This window comes from Clupea harengus, chromosome 6 (assembly GCF_900700415.2).
Source record: "Clupea harengus chromosome 6, Ch_v2.0.2, whole genome shotgun sequence".
NCBI lineage: Eukaryota > Metazoa > Chordata > Actinopteri > Clupeiformes > Clupeidae > Clupea > Clupea harengus.
Window position 1 is genome coordinate 27,840,586 of NC_045157.1, and position 12,500 is coordinate 27,853,085.

The 12,500-nt window shown below is 46.8% G+C and overlaps 1 protein-coding gene across 1 annotated transcript in view; it reads right to left on the minus strand.

Moving 5' to 3' along the window:
• Positions 1 to 12,500, minus strand: part of si:ch211-186j3.6 (neural-cadherin) — a 168,466-nt gene that overhangs the window by 118,825 nt on the left and 37,141 nt on the right. The window contains exons 2-3 of the mRNA XM_031569628.2: positions 2,471 to 2,668; positions 1,483 to 1,708 (exon numbers count right to left, since the gene is read on the minus strand). Of these exons, the coding sequence (XP_031425488.1) occupies positions 1,483 to 1,708; positions 2,471 to 2,668 (424 nt within the window). The remainder of the gene's footprint in view (positions 1 to 1,482; positions 1,709 to 2,470; positions 2,669 to 12,500) is intronic.

A 12,500-nucleotide genomic window follows, 5' to 3' on the forward strand; every position in this document is an offset into this window, starting at 1 on the left:
TAATCCCAAGGCTCTAAATTAATGCTTCAGTGAACTGTAGTGCTAGAGGATTGGAGCAGGTGTGTCTGTGTGAGTGTGTGTGTGTGTGTGTCTGTGTGTGTGAGTGTGAGTGTGAGTGTCTGTGTGTGTGTGAGTGTGTGTGTGTGTGTGTGTGCGTGTGTCTGTGTGTGTGTGAGTGTGACTGTGACTGTGTGTGTGTGTGTGTGTGTGTGTGGGTGTGGGTGCGGGTGTGGGTGTGGGTGTGTGTGTGTGTGTGTGTGTGTGGGTGTGTGTGCGTGGGTTTGGGTGTGTGTGTGTGTGTGAGTGTGTGTGGGTGTGTGTGTGCGTGTGTCTGTGTGTGTGTGAGTGTGACTGTGACTGTGTGTGTGTGTGTGTGTGTGTGTGGGTGTGAGTGTCTGTGTGTGTGTGAGTGTGTGTGTGTGTGTGTGTGTGCGTGTGTCTGTGTGTGTGTGAGTGTGACTGTGTGTGTGTGTGTGTGTGTGTGTGTGTGTGTGTGTGTGTGTGTGTGTGTGTGTGTGTGTGTGGTGTGGGTGTGGGTGTGGGTGTGTGAGTGTGTGTGTGTGTGTGGGTGTGTGTGCGTGGGTTTGGGTGTGTGTGTGTGTGTGTGCGTACGCATGATACCTGTGTGAAAGGAGAATGACAACCCATGCTGAAATGTAATTAATTGGGTGTGAGTAGAGGTGTGTGTGTGTGTGTTTGCCATGGCATATATAGTTAATGGACATGTGTGTTCATGTGTGTACTGTGTATATGACTGTGTGTATGTGTGTGTGTGTGCATATGTGTATGTCCTGAATGCACCTGTGGATGCGTGACAGTGTACACATGTCAAAGGCACTAAATCCCCGAAGCTCAGAGATGGGAATCAGCGGTGTGATGAGGACAGCCATGAAAGCCTGCCATCATATAGAGTACAGGTTATGGAGCTTCTGGCCAGGACACTATTTATATACTGTGCCTGCTGCCTGACAGTTTATGTGCCGCTATGTGTAAGCATCTTAGTATGTTTGTGTCCTTTTAAGTGCATGCCCAGGTTGTTTGTGTGTGTGTGTGTGTGTGTGTGTGTGTGTGTGTGTGTGTGTGTGTGTGTGTGTGTGTGTGTGTGTGTGTGTGTGTGTGTGTTTTCCATACTGTGTTTCCATAATGTAACTGTATACATTCATGTCAATGTTTTTGGGTACACCAAACACATGAATATGTGAATGTGTGAGTGAGTGAGTGAGTGTGTGTGTGTGTGTGTGTGTGTGTGTGTGTTTGTGTGTGTGTGTGAGAGAGTGAGTAAGTGTGTGTGTGTGCGTGTGCGTGTGAGTGTGTGTGTGTGTGCGTGTGAGTGTGAGTGTGTGTGTGCGTGTGCGTGTGCGTGTGTGTGTGTGAGTAAGTGTGTGTGTGTGTGTGCGTGTGCGTGTGCGTGTGCGTGTGCGTGTGTGTGTGTGTGCGTGTGAGTGTGTGTGTGTGTGTGTGTGTGTGTGTGTGTGTACTCACGCCTGGCCCTCGGGTGTGTTCTCAGGGATAGAGATGGTGTAGGAGGTGTTGGTGAACTGCGGGGCGCGCACCCCGGCCACCACGGACAGCACCACGGGGGCGCTGCGGCTGGCCTGCCTGTCGGCCGCCACCACCGTCAGCAGGTACTCGCGCTCACGCTGCAGGGGCAGCCCCGTGGTACGCACGTGCCCACTCTTGCGGTCCACCTCGAAGCGCCCGTCCCCTCCTGCCACGCAGAGGGAAGAAGAGAAACAGACCGTCCGTTTCTCTCTGCCACGTATACACTCACACGCAACTGGATAGATATACACACGCATGCCCGCGCACACACACACATTTGGTTCATATCACTGGTTCTCAGAGGGAGAAGAGCACTAATGCTGACACACAGAGACACACACACTAACAACTAAAAATGGTTAGCAAGAAACCACAGACAAATATATTTATGTATGCACACACACACACACACGCTAACTACGTATGAAGATATATACACAGTGACGGTGACATATACACACACTGCAACACACAAACAAGTGTAAATCGCATTCATCCAATCAGAGGATTATTCAAGGAGCTGCCATGCCTAGCTGCCATGATGCTCAGGCAGTGAAGTGTGACAGACTGATATCGATAGTGTGTCATGGATGGAGGATCTCTCACACAGGGAAGACAGTGCCCTGATTATTGCCATTCTGTGCTAGACTCGTGTTCATTACTCAGATAACATTTAAATGTCTGACAATGGAACAGTTTTTCAGGAGAAACCATCACTCTACTTCTTGCACATGAGTACACTGAAATGTCACAGCAGTGACATAATTAAAGCACACAGCGAAAGGGACGTGATGTGAGGTGAAAAGGACGAAAAATATCAAGACTCAAAACAGTGAGTTCTCCATGCGGGTTATAATGAGTGTACGCTGTCTGAAACGCTGTGCTCTTATGTGGATGACCTGGATGGGGGTGGGTCTTGGGTGCATACCGTCAGACAGGATGTACTCCACCTCCCCGTTGCTCCCCTCGTCTCCGTCCCGAGCGTGGAGCTTGTAGACCAGGGTGCCGGTGGGAGCGTCGGGCGAGACCACCGCCAGGTAGGGGTAAGGGACCATGGTCCACCCGGGGGCGTTGTCGTTCACGTCCATGACGGTGAGCTCTATCCGCACCAGGTACCGCTCGGGGCCTGTGAGGAGAGAGAGAGAGAGAGAGAGAGAGAGTGAGTGAGAGAGATAAGAGAGAATTGTGCAAAGGTGGTTACCCCCACATAAACTACCAATTAGGAAAATGGTTGTTATATTTTCAAGGTGTTATTACGTTGGAACTTTGGAACTTTGTACGTCCCCCAAACAGTTCCTAATGCTAACCGTTGAACAATAGAGATGTGGGAGCGAAGCGCTCTGAAACCCAAAGACTTGAGCTCCTGTCTGCCCAGAGCCCCGCAGCGCAAACAAGGGAACAAATGCAGCTCCTCAGCAGAAATAAATGACTGAGAACATATGGTGAATATGCCAACAGCAACTCCTCTGACACACACACACACACACACACACACACACACACACACACAGAGGCCCACGGCACACGCCAATACGAAATGTATTGTGGGAAGACAGCACTTATTCAAGGTTGTGCTTGTCACGGGATGTTTCACATCGCATTACTTAATTATCCCAGCATGTCAAACCCGGCCCGAACAAATCAATGAGGACGCAAACACGTCTGGCAAACGCAAACAGTGCAATCGTCAAATCAAAGAGAAAAGAGAGAGCAGGGGCGTCCGCCCGCTCACAGGGGCACTTACACACGCACACACCCCCCCTCCAACCTCTCAGGTGCCATCGCTGGCTGTCACTCACGTCTGTATTCTCCCCGCGTCCCTCTCGTGTCACCTGCACTTTTCTCACTCCCCTCTTTCTCTCTTCTCCACTCTTCCTCTTACATCACTCCTTCTTTCAAACTCCGCACTCCTCTCCTATCCCCCTCTCCCACCCCCAACCCTTCGCCCCTTCTCCCCCTTCTCCCCGCCGGCTGGTATAAATAGCGGGCTGTCTGTCAGTAGAGGGAGCGGTGTGACAGCATCTTGAGCTCTTTGATTCCCCAGGTGATTGGCCCTTTCATTGCCCCTGACAGCACACCTGCTGCCTCCCCCTCCTGACAGCTGCACACGGAGAGAGGAGGAGGAGGAGGAGTATGAACGAGAGATAGAGAGAGAGGAAGAGGAGGAGAGGAGCCATGGAGCCCCAGAGGACGAGGGAGCAGAAGGAAAAGGTGACGGGGTGGGAGGAGAAGACGAGCGGCAGGGAGTCGATGACACGGAGATATCGGCAGGGGCTTATGGAGTGGTCAGACACACACACACACACACACACACACACACACACACACACACATATCTCAACATAGACATACACACCGCATATCAGCTGCACAGAAGGAGCTATCACTAAATCACCAAGCACTCTCTCTCTGAAAGTAGAACCCTTGGCCAGACAGAGAAAAGCCAAGATTAGAGAAAGACACACACACACACACACACACACACACACACACACACACACACACCTCCCTGACAGGGCACCTTTCTGTCATTAGAGCAATGAGGCGACTACACATCACACACACATCCAACCCTCAGCCATCACAGTCACTGAGAACTAAGGATGAGCGGGGACTTGGCAGGTTACAGGAGGCTGAGCATATGGCCACGGCAGAACAGGAGAGCCAGTCGCAGCTTCTCCACGGCTGGGTAGCACTTAACAAAAAAACCACGCTGGCACTGTTGGTAGAACAAAAACAAATGCCTGTTGAGCGAGCGTTCTCTATTTTTGCCCGGTGATATCCATACTCCATGACAATGAGAGGAGTAAGGGCCTCCCTTGGGCTAAGTGGGAGCGGGTCAAAGCCCAACTGGCGTCCACTATGTGGCAACGTGCCTTAGCCAGGGGCGTGTGCCGCGCCGCGCTCCGCTACAGACTGAGAGCAACACGATAGAAGCTCATCCACTATTCAAAGCCATTCCGCCGAGCCGCCGACACGCTATGATGAATGCATTTTCTGCCACAGCTTTTGTAAAGGTTGGTGCGCTGGGACTTATTGCCGATCTGTAAATTGCTCAGGCAATTATTGCAAATGGAGTTTTCCGGCGACTCACACACCTGTTAGAGAAGTGGTGTGCCAAACACACTGTTCAGTGGAGGGAGAACAGAGAGAAACAAAGGGGAGGAGGCGGGGAGGTGAAGGAGAGAGAGAGAGAGGGGGGAATAATTTGCAGTGTGGATGAAAGAAAAAGAAAATAGTAATAAGAATGTAATAAGAAAAATGAGCACAGAGCAATGACAGAGGATTAAGACCAGCCCTGTGCCAAAAACAAATGTCCCCTGAGGTTGTTTATAGAAACAGCATATGAGAACACACATTCAGACAGGCCATGGGGGGGTGGACCAACTGACGAGCAACGGCATAAATCAATGGCATTAAAAGTGTACTGGGACATGAAAGAAAAAGAATAAAAAACAGAAAACACATATCAAAACACCAGCAAGAGCACAAACAAATAATGAAAACTGAGCAGCCATTTGAGCACTCTGGACACTGAGAGATGAGGAGGGAGCCCGGGAGCAATGGCTGAAGGTCACAACAGCCTGAGCAAAGTTATTCTGTTTTTCCATTTCGGCTTTGAGAGCTGGACGGCATGCTGGATTAATTGGCTTGATGTTCATAAAAGCTGAGAGAAAACACCAGCGCAATTGGCACGCTACGTTCATGGGAAAACACCTCCCATGAATCTCCATTTATGAGACACATAGCCTAGCCCCAAACACGGACCGCTGCTAATGTATCTGAGAAACAATCTCGGGTGAAACACCATCTACACTCTAATGGTGGGGTTTGCAGCTTTGTTTTGGTTCTAGAATACCTATTGGCCTTATAAAGAGCTCATTCTGAATGCAACATTGTCTTACGGTCTATATATATTGGTTGTTTGCATTGTAAAATGTAAAGGATTTCATTCATTCATCAAAACACCTGAAATAAAGACTTACGGTAAGTAGAATGCAGAGCAATGTTGGGGAACAGGTTTTTGACATTTTACATTTTATGATGGTCCTGAAGCATTTTGTTTTATTATTTGTTTTTTTTTGTCTTCCATATTAATACCCTGCTGTATTTGCTCCTAAAATACAAGTCAGTAAAGTCAGTGCCACGTGAGTGGGCCACCTGGTTTTATTTATGTCCACAAAATATGCCAGCTTGATTTTTAGCTAACTACTACAAGTTTCCTGAAAGACCCACCTGTCTCTCAGACTGAGCGAACCTAGTCTGTGTTATGAAGCCACTCGCATAAATAAGTCTGGGCTCAACTTGGGAAGGACCACAGCTGTGTGTCCTCGGACACACACACACACACACACACACACACACACACACACACACACACACACACACTCTGAGTCACAGCAGGCTCTGAAGCCACAGCCTCCTCACCAATCCAACACCCTTTGATGGTGTGTGTGTACACTTTTCTTGTTATAAATAAATTAGCCTCCCTGCCTCTCCCTCTGTCACCTGGCCCTTTTTCTCTTGCCGACTCGATCGTTAGGCAGCTACCGGGCTAGCATGCCCTACTCTAATTAGCACCTCGATCTCTCTTCCCTCTCTCAGTTGATTTCTGCTGACAGAGGGAAAGAAAGATGCAATTTATGCCCATTCACATGGGAAGCGTTTCTTTTTTTCTTCTTCTTTTTTCCCCTCCCCATTCTCTCCTCTGCACGCTAACTGCCAGGCCTTTGTCTCTGGGGCCAGGGGGATGGGGCAATCACAACGAGAGCGGAGGAAGAGGGAGAGGAAACACCAGAGCAAATGGGGCAGAACAAGAAAGGCCAGATTGAGAGAGAGGGAAAGTGGAAGAGGAGAGAGAGAGAGAGAGAGAGGGAGAGAGAGAGAGAGAGAGAGAGGGAGAGAGAGAGGGAGAGAGAGAGAGAGAGAGAGAGGGAAAGTGGAAGAGGAGAGAGAGAGAGAGAGAGAGAGAGAGGGAGAGAGAGAGAGAGAGAGGGGGAAAGTGGAAGAGAGAGCGAGAGAGAGGGAGAGAGAGAGAGAGAGAGGGAAAGTGGAAGAGAGAGCGAGAGAGAGGGAGAGAGAGAGAGAGAGAGAGAGAGAGGGAGAGAGAGAGAGAGAGAGAGAGAGGGAGAGAGAGGGAGAGAGAGAGAGAGAAAGCTAAGAGCATTCACAGCTAATTAAATATTCTCTCAGAGGATTACAAAGGACTTTTTGGCCCTCTGTGGAAATTGTGACTTTGGTAATCTTGTTATGAGGGGAAGGTACTGACTTTTTCACATTTCACATCAAACCACCAATTAAGGGAAGGGCAAAGGAAGTTCCAGCTGCGAGTCTCCAGCACAAATTGCAAATGATACATGGCCTAATGCACGGGCAGTTTATTATTTATTTCCTCACTTCTTTATTTACTATCTGTATCCCAAAAAGACCAGTCACATCAAGAGGCCATGAGTAAGCGCCCCTCTGTGTCTGCAGAGATTCCAAAAAATTCCATTTCTATTTGACATGGCAGTTAGGGGGTAATTTCTGTGACGGACCAAATTCAACCAGCCTGGCAAGGCCAAGAACTCATTTCTGAGCAGAGTGTACAGAGCTCTCCACTCACCCCACCATCCAGACATCTCACGCCTTCGGTAACACAACCACTCTCTCTTTTCCTAACTAACCTAAATAATACCCCCCCCCCCACACACACTCACACACACACACACACACGCACACAAACACACACACAGCAGGGCTGGCTACCTGCAAAGACACCTACAAACAGAACCAGAAGTCACATTATTTGCCAATGATTGCGTGTGCACCCAGGTTTTAATCTTAAGTAGAGGGGTTTGCGAGGTAAGAGTCATTGGCTCTGTGTTTGGGTTTGACCTTACCTAATGCTTTCCCTGGCAAGCCTGAAACTGCCAGGGGCTTCATCTGACCTGGGCTACCTGTAAGCCTGGTCACGGCACGTAGGGGTTGGCCTGAGACTACCGAGTGGGATTAGTGGACAATGAGGAGCAAAGGTCAGAAAGGGAAGCTAAGTAAAGGTATAGAGTAGAGTGGAGCTCCTGTCTCAATGTCTGCCATGTCACAGTTAAACAAGCCTCTAGGTCAATGCACAAAGTGCTCTTTCTCTGGCCGTCTAACTTGCTTTGCTTTTAAACACAGTATACGTGCAACACACACTCTTCCTTCAGATGTCAAAACCCGCTAGGATTGTCCTTTGTAGTGGACTCCAATGCTATAGTATATTTTCTAATTGTGCAATTTTGCTCCTCTCTGTGCATAGTCTGTGGGACATGATCACAGCTATTGGCAAACAAAGCAACACGCTCTGATGAGCTTGGCCAGTTCTGGTAAGCAATTAGATAGTGAATATGTCTTCCAAAATCTGGCTTATCCTCTACGCTTTCGAGTTGTCCAAAGGCGTTACCTATTCTTCAGCCAAATCTTGTAGACTTCTCTATGCAAACAGTGTCTGAGAACCTTTCACATTCATTTCATTACACAGATGAACACACAATTTAGTATGTTTTTTCATAAATCTTTCAAAATGCCTGTGGTCCAGTGTCCAGCCTCTTTGCTTGTTTTTCCTCTGAGGAAGCTCAATCAACAGTCTCTGCTCTGTGCTGTTGCCCCAGCCTTGGCTTTGCAAACTAAGCGCACAAGCTACAAAGCAGCACTTTCTGAGGCAGATGGGAAAGAGGAAGATCTTTAGAGGATTCTGAAAAATTAATTCCCTGGTCTAATGAAAGAATAAGCGTGCTTTGAAAAGAACTGAGAAAGGAGCGATAGAGAGAGAGAAAGAGAGCGTGAGAGAGAGAGAGAGCAACATCTCTAGCCCCCGTCTTTGAAGGGCTTTGAAACACTTTGGACTACACTGCTGGAGGAATCTTTAGTCATTTCCCCAGCCTCCACAAGACAGAAAGAGAGATGCTTGGATGAGAAAAGGAAAAAGAAATGTGGCGTGTTGTTTGTATTCTTACTTGTCTTGTCTTGATCCTCAGCCAAACTTTCATTCTGATTACAGAAAATAAGCTAATTGTAGGGATGCACGATACCACTTTTTTACAAACCGATACGAGTACGAGTATTTTTATTTGTGTACTTGCCGATACCGAGTTCCTATACCGATACTTCTTAGAATTGGTCTCCATGAAAGTGCAATTCATTTGGAGGCAGATTTTATTTTATCCTCTGCAGATTATGTCAAGCCTATAGTACAAAATTAACAGAAGGCTATCCCAAGCCAAAAATAAACAGAGCTTTCTGGTTTTAACACACAAAAAAAGCCTTCAAACAGACAATATCATCACATTAGACAAAATGCAAATATAACCAGATAAAGGCAATTCAATTTGCTGCATAGTTAACAACACAGTCTGCTTAACAAAAAGTGAACAGAACTATTACTGGATTAGCACAAGAGCACATTTCAGATACAAAAGGATCAGAAGAATCTCCTGCTCAAGTACACAAACAATCACTTAACCTATGTGGCAGTCTTTCTCTCTACCTGTCTCTCTCTGTGTAGTGCGTGCGCGTTTTTTTCTTTTGCAAGACGTCAGTTAAGATTGGTTGCTTCGGTCTTGCGCCACTAGCATCAGTGAACTCTGTGTACTTAGCACTATGGTGCGTCTTCAGATGTTTAATCAAATTGCTTGTGTTAAACAGAGTACTTTCCTTTCCGCCCATCGACACCGTAGCAGTGCAGATCTTACACTGTGCCTTACTCCTGTCGTCGTCATTTATCTTAAAATGAGCCCAAATCGCCGTTAAGGCAGCACAACGGAATTGCTAATCGCTAACGAGATGCTAGCAGCTAAATTTAGCGAAACCTGTATACTGAAATACTTTGACACTCTGACAAACTTTCCTAACACAGTCAAACATCAAGCAAATGCAACACAAGACGGCAAATAAGCTACTTACTAGTCTGGCAGAGAATGGTAGGACAATAAATCACATTTTGTGTCAGCATAGCCCGGCCAGTTTGATGCAGTGAAATACTGATGAGTGGTATCGGTGCTTGGTATCGGCAATTCAACAACGAGTACGAGTATTTTAACGAAGTATCGGCACCGATACCGATACTGGTATCGGTGCATCCCTAGCTAATTGTTTTTTTATCTCATCTCGCCTCGTTGTCACCATTAAAATGGGGAGTTAGAAGCATCATGCTTGATACATAACAAGCCATTTTTTAACTGTGAGAGCTAAATTAATACATTAGGAAGTGAGAACCCTGTGACTGTAGGCTTTCTTCAGCAAAATGAGCATAAGCACGGATTATCTTAAAGCAAGCAGTTTAGGTCACATATTCAAAGGCTCTGCACTGTAATATGCCAATAAAGAGATCTACTCCATTCAATGTTGTTCAAGCAGAGGTGGTAACTTAATTGGGCCCTCAAGCAAGAGCAGTGTGGCTTTTGCACGGCTGCTGATTGCAGTGCTGAAAGAAAGCCCGGCTGCCTCATTGTGCGATCCGTTTCTACTGAGAGACTCCGACTCACCACACACAAGTTTCAGCCCTCGGGATGGAGATGCTGGGATGAGGCAGTCTTAGGGGCAACTGGGTGGGCAGCACGTGACGGGGCTGCTCACATGGCCTCTCTCTCTACCCCCCTCCCACCACCCTCCAAATTAAACCAACCCCTCCATCCTGCAGCACCCTAATCTCATCCTCTTTATTGATGGCCGAGGCCATCCCTGTCTTTGTCTTGTACACCACCCAGACTGTTGCCACCCCACCCCACCCCACCCCACCACTCCCCCTCTAAATATCAAAGCCCAGCAGTATCAAATCTGCCTCCTCAAGGCCTCCGTGCTTAATCTGCCAACTTGTGCTGAATGCTAACACTGGGCCATCCACGCCTATGCACTGCGGACCGCAGGACTCAGCCCTGTTATCAGAGGGGCATCAGCCCAAATGCTATCAGTCCCACAGAGAGAAAGAGAGGAGCGATCAAAGCACTCCTCCTCCTACTGGAAGCCTCAAATCCATTAGAGGCATGTAGGACATAAACCCTGATGCATGTAAAGACCAAATGAAGCATTGATCTATGGTGGTACAAAAGATGCCAAAGCAAGTTAAAAGATTTCTTTCTTTCACACACACACACAGTCTCAAATTCAGACAGCTTGCCCGTAAAGTGCCACAGACTGATGTATATTGTTCGCTAAGCTGCCAAAACCATGGGGATCCATCAGCTCCACTCTCACTGGATGTCTGTGCTGTCAATCACAGTAGTGTGAGCACACTTCTGCAGCTGAAATACTAGGGAACCACAGGCCATAATAGACTAGTTGGTTGCGCTGTACTCACTGAAAAGACCTTTCCTACTGAACAAAGCCACTATACAGCATTGCCCCACGCATGGACATGGCTAAGTACAAAATGAAGAGCCAAGCACCTGAGCCATGTATGTCACATGACCAATCTGCTCTGTACTGCAACTCATTGGGTGAGGCACATTCCCCTCTGCGATTGGACACATAATCAATTACTGCTGAAAGTATTAGAGATATATACGCAATTTAGAAAATGTCCTGTCTTGTAAGTAAAGACAACTTCTTTTTATTAGACATCTATGGGAAAGCTCTGTCAGGCAAAAAACTCAGCTTGTCCTCCTATGGGAGTTTACACGTGGAGTTTATTTTGACAGGTTTGCACTGAGGATGGGGGAGCCCAACACATTGGTGTTATACATCATTCAACAGTTTTTGCACTTGGAGCATTATTTTATGACTGACAGACATTAACATCTCCTTGTGGAGCACTCAGCTTTTATTCTGTGTTTTTACCCATTTTTGAATGAAAGCTGCCTTTGTTTGCCTGAGTCGATTGTTTCTTCAAGCCAACGAACGCTGAACACTGGCACTTTGTATAAGGCATGGTATGGGACACAGATCCACTCCTTGTGTGTTTGTTACAGCTCTATCATGTGCACAGTTTCTGCACCAAATACAGAACTAAAAAGACAGTATTTTTGTCAACTGGATTCCCCAGTTATTTCTATCTGATGCTGTATTGTGGTATTGTGTGTGACATGGCTACTGGAACCTGGGACCATGTGCTGCCTCTTTCACAGACACCCACATTTTTAATACACATGCAACAAACGCCTTGTCCCAGATCAAGGCAATATTTGGAAAGTTGACTCTTTTAGACATTTCAGACATTTGGAAGTACATGTGAAATGTTTCTGTACAAACTATGATCAACACTCCCTATTCTAGATGGATCTTTGTATCCTGTGTCCTTGGTCTTCCTGTTACATATTCATATAACTAAAATGGCTTACAAAGTGAAGTAGTGGTAACCTTAATGGTCTGAGTCTAACAGTTCAACCAATTACTCTCTTTTGGCAAGGTTAACTCTTCTAGTCGATCTGCTGCTATAGCCACTAATTCCACATCAGCATGGCAAACCTGGATGCTGACTATGCCTGCCAATAAACAAAATATGTCCCGACATTCAAATGCCTACCAACCATGGAATCAAGAATAAAGAGTATTAAAATAACCAGCACAGTAACAAAGCAAGCTATTTTCATATCAAAAGAAATCATTATCAGTAAAATCAGTAAGTGCCCCATCCTCTCTGATTTACTGCTGCACTATGATCACATTCACCAGCAGACCAATCATACCAGAACAGAGTCATCAGCGTGTCCCATGCATGCCCATTCAAGCCCATTCATGGAGGCCATTTGTCAAAATAGCATGTGGTTATTATACCATTGTCAAACTGAGGTGGATGGGTGATTATTATTCGATTAGTCTGTCTGTGTTTACAGGTGCGAGGCCCGCAAATTAGGAGTGATTTACTTGTACATTTGTTTCTGGCTTCTTATTTAAGACGGATCAAGACGCTGAAAACAGAGGGGGAAAAAAAATCTGGATTCCAGCAGCGGGAGAAATTGCTTCGAGCGGCTCTTGAAAAAACTGCAGGATTCTTCTTCTTC